We start from the raw sequence: 4,786 nt of genomic DNA, 5'->3' as shown, positions 1-4,786 counted from the left end.
GCAATATTCTACATATTACACTATGTAAGCCAAGAGCAGCCACACGTAATACAGTGTTGCATGTAAAATATTTGTTGGGAAAGGGCTTTATAACAGTGCAAGGGGGAGACTGCATGTTGTATTCAGACATTATCAACTATTCAATCATTGCCACAACTACAAGTAGTGTAGATACATTATAGCGCCCCCCAATTAAAGGTTAACGTTAGTGTCCAATATTCGCCACGTTAACAACCCTATACTACCTGTTCCCCCTTCACTATGAACTACTACGTACTGTACCTCTTGTGAACTTACTTTTCGTTCAGAATCTGGAAAATTGTTCAATTCTATGTAGACTATACATGATACCATACCGGTATCGTCGATGAAAACAATGGATATGTAGGTCATCTAGTACAAACGTGAGGCCATTAAGTGCCCGCTGAGCGAGGTTAACTTTACAGCGTAATACTTCAAGTATCAATGAGCACTAGGTATGCACATGTAGAACGGAGATGCTCACCACCACCGATGCTGTCATTCAGCTTTGATCGCTGCCATTGTAGCGAGCGATGTGCACCACCTTTGATGTACGAAACCAAAAGTTATAGAACCCCTCTGTAGAACCCTCTACAATAATTGCCCCCCCAGCCCTATGGACAATGCGCATTCTGTATTCTACCGGTAGCGCACTCAAATATGCAATCTACACACTGAATCGCATACTTCTAGAGAATTCACTTTAACAATTACAGTATGTAGCGTGGGGGGATGCTGTAGACTAGAATTATTGTGGAGGGTACCGAAGGGCCGTGCAGGGTGTAAACTATGCAGGGGTTGCACATCGCTGCAATTATAACCATTAACACTACGAGGTAGTCATCATGACGTGAGGGGTTACTGAAGTCATATCGGTTGTGTGTGAATCAAATTTCGTTGTGACGGAGATATTACCTCATGGTGGTGTTGGTTGGTGTTGCCCACACCACCAAACAACTCCACCATACAATCCGCCATTCTTCCCGCAACACCCCATACATCTCTCGCACAACGGGCTTTCGTCCACACGTCTGCGATGCTCGTCATATTCAACAGAACACAATGTCTACGCAACACCACTAGGTGGGACGCTTCCCACACAACTATCACGTAACCATCAACACCACCTCGGGGAATTCACCTATCACATAGTACTCCACCAAGTATCACTCTGAGAAGGCCACTACTCCTCACACTACGTCCACGCATGCAGCAATACTACCAACCAAGGTCCACACCGCACGCAACTGTCAGTGTCCCTTGACAAGTATGTTCTAGTAGCCATAGTCTAAACTTGTGAACAGGAAACCCAGGCATGTTCCAAAGAACCGATTCTAACATTAATTACCATTATTTGGCATGTTGCGAAACAATTGCGAAACACTCTCACAATTTATATACGTGTCTATTATTGTTTTTGTGAGGCCTTGGCCATTTCCAGCAGCGACTTGGTCTGGTCTACCCGACGCGTGTGAACGTGGGGGTAACCACGTCGTAGTAGCACACAAAGAGTGCCTTCCTGGGGTAGGTTGTCATGATGTATGTACTATTCGTGACAGATATGGATGGGTTGCTCGTGCGTGACTAGGTCAGAGTCGTGGTCCCCTTTTGCGTCCAAGATACCCAAGTGAAGGTGCACTGTGTGTCGTCCTGAGGTACATACGAATCTGTAAATCCTTGCTGTTGACGTGTTTATAGCCAACTAATGCACAATCAAGCATTGTGTATGCACTGCCAGAAGACCTTTGTGTATCTCTGTGCGTGTCCAGCACAATTCGTGCATAAAAGCACAACCTGTGCGAGCCCAGCGTGCTCAAAACAATCCGTGTGAGTCTGTATAGATTCGGTACGTGTGTTCCATCGATTTGAACGCACGTACCGCAAGAGCACTGTGTGTCATACGCTCCCCCGGTTCATGATAGGTATTTTTCTGTTCAAATCAATGAGTGCATAGTTTTTGAGCAATTGTGTTGTTTGCTGCTGTATGTTCAAAGCCACGGCATCGCGTTTTGTAGTGGTTCGATGTATTGATTGACAATAAAGTTGACATCAATATAAATTGCCATTAAATGGTTTTGACTACGCAGCCTTCTGTCTACTTTTGATGGCACTATAAAATGTGATGTAACTAATGTCATCAACGTTCCTACGCCGCAACTCCTCCGATGTCATTTCACCATACGTCCACTGTGAGGCACGTAAGAAACATGGGCGAAATTGTTCGTGGAGCTTGGACAGCGCCAAGCGCTCCATGTCGCTGCCACTCAGGTTTGAGAAGGACACAATGGTGTTGATAACATGACGCGCTTTGGAGAGGTTCCCAGCACCCGCCCTGGAAATGTCCCAGGTCTTTAACCGCCGAAGGGGGCCGATCTTTTCCGTGGGAATCCCAAGCCACCACAGGTTCCACAAATCTATGACTTTGCATGTTGGAAACTCAAACCCTTGTGGGACGGCGTGGATTTTTCCATTCCATGTCCACTGCAAACACGGGTGTGTTTCACGTTCCACTTCACTATTGTGCAGTTCGCCTTGGCCCAAGGCTGTTGTAGGGACAGTATTGGTGGTAATTAGGCGAGAATTCAATTCGGAAAAAAACGACTCGGTGCGCTGAGTGATTCTTTCATCAATGCCAGACCAGGAAACACAGACAGCAGGTGCAGTTGACATCGCTGCAACGACACTGGAGCAAAGTTGATCAGGTAGGGACTTTAACCCAACATCAACTGTGGACGTTAGAGCAGCCAATCCACTCTCGACTTGACTCAATCGGTGTGCCAGTGTGACATGAGGAGGTACACCAGAAGCAAACAACGACGACGTACTATTGGACATCGACCCAAGCTGTACCCGTGGTGTGAGTTGCTGGACCACACCGGACGTCCACAACAGCGACAGAAACAATGGGTGTGACGTATGGAGCGTTGATCGAAGCCATTCCTGGTGGTGGACGATGGATGCGAGGAGGAATGGAAGCACACAACGAAACGTCGATGGGTAGAACGACTGAAAGCCAGGCAAAATAGATTCCCACTCATTGTTGGATAGAATCGAACCAACGAAGTGTGGGGGCAACACCCCAAAATCCTTGCTGTTCATATCCAAACCTAAGGAATGCACGTCATAAATTTAAATTAATAGACAAACATCACGCCACAAAAAATATATTACCCGCTGCTGCTCGTCCAACATGTTGGTCACCTCCAGCACCAGCAAAAATGTATCGTTTCTGAACGCTGCCCAGGCTCCACCCAGCCCGTAACCACACTGAAACTGCTTGAGGTCCACCAGGAGTGTTGGAGAGCGCAGTCGAAACCCCCTTACGAAAGGAGTGCGTTCCCACGTCATCAACGGACAAACCCATTGCGGCAAAACGGTCGCGCTCGTTCTCACATGTCCGCTGGACCCATGTTGAAAACCGTTCCTTCGCGTTTTGCCCAAAAATTAGCGTTGACTTCAAATCGCGCTGGGATCCTTTGGAAAACACAAGCACCGCAAAGCTACAAATATTATATATATTACTACTTGTATGTTTATGTACCTCAGCACTGCGCATATGGATGGTTCCTTCGGGTTTGCGTACACATGCTTGGGTAAGCACGACGACCCGTCTTGGTCATTTTTCATTCTGCCGAACTTGACAATCAAAGCATCATCTATTTTTGACGATTAATGCGATAAACTAATATCAAAATATATGTATCAACTCTAACCTTCCCACGAAATGTGATCGAATCTAATGGAGGAAACCGAAGCTGCACGTGCAATAAGGTTCCACGCAAACAGAAGGAAGCAATGCACGTAAGCATAATGAGCGCAGTTCGTGCCGTTCGAAGCAGCCATCATGGCCAGAAACATGTAGCCTAGTTTCACAAATATATATTGATATTGTTGCTAAGCGTAAGAACAACTGAAATAACTGCTACCCTCTTTTGGCATGGGGCATTTTCCCTCCCTCATGGGGATTTCGCCATCTTCCTTCAGCTGAGCTACGTGTCGCTTGTACCCTTTCGCAAATTCTACATAGGGGTTTAGTTACACACTACAGTGTAGGTATAATGCTTACGTTTCAACGTCAACTCTAACTCAACCGAAGCATCACACTTTCTTTCCGAGTAAAGAAACTTTATTGCGCTCTTGTACCCGTTGATTGTGGAGTATGAGTTGTGGAGTTGTGGCACTAGCTCATTGCCTTGTGCGTCGCGTTTCGTCGATACGAACGTGAGGTATGCTTGGCAAACGCCTGGTGGAATGGGCAGACAAATGCTGTTGTTTTTAACCAAATCGGGGTTGTTGTGGATAAGCCATCGTTGAAAATGCGCGAGCATAGTACTGTATTGTGACCTGGTTCGTCCTACCACGCGGAGCTGCATTATGTGGTCGCCTGCATCCCCTTCGACGAGGCTTGCAGCTTCCACACCTCGCTTTTTGGACATGAGTGTAAATGAAATGAGTCACTTTAATTGGTCGAGAATCTTCCGGATACGGTGTTTCGCTAGTGTTTCGCAATCTCGAACTATTCACAAGATAGTTGGAATAAATACATTAATCAAGTACAAAAAAATGAATAGTCCTGGATTCACGAAACAAATAGGAAACAGATAGTTTCGTGACCCTGTGTAATATCCGGCTAATTGTTTCGCGATCCACAACTATTTAAAAAATAGTACTAGGGGTACTCGGAAACAAAAATCCAGGTGATCGAACCCGGGACCCTTGGGTTGAAACACTGACGCACTAACCATTGAGCTGTAGATTCCTTATT

General features: G+C 46.0%; 1 protein-coding gene across 1 annotated transcript; it reads right to left on the bottom strand.

The window, feature by feature from the left end:
* Positions 1 to 1,429: 1,429 nt before the first annotated feature.
* H257_09049 (hypothetical protein) lies at positions 1,430 to 3,648 on the bottom strand (the record flags this gene model as incomplete). The annotated part of the gene is made up of 5 exons (XM_009835169.1): positions 1,430 to 1,479; positions 2,172 to 2,502; positions 2,872 to 3,027; positions 3,193 to 3,421; positions 3,563 to 3,648. 5 exons carry the CDS (start codon positions 3,646 to 3,648, stop codon positions 1,430 to 1,432), a joined length of 852 nt encoding a protein of 283 aa, XP_009833471.1.
* Between the last annotated feature and the right edge of the window lie 1,138 nt (positions 3,649 to 4,786).

Source organism: Aphanomyces astaci, assembly GCF_000520075.1.
Source record: "Aphanomyces astaci strain APO3 unplaced genomic scaffold supercont1.21, whole genome shotgun sequence".
NCBI classification, from domain to species: Eukaryota; Oomycota; class Saprolegniomycetes; order Saprolegniales; family Verrucalvaceae; genus Aphanomyces; species Aphanomyces astaci.
Note: the sequence above shows the minus strand (reverse complement) of the source record. Positions and strands in the feature narration are given on the sequence as shown.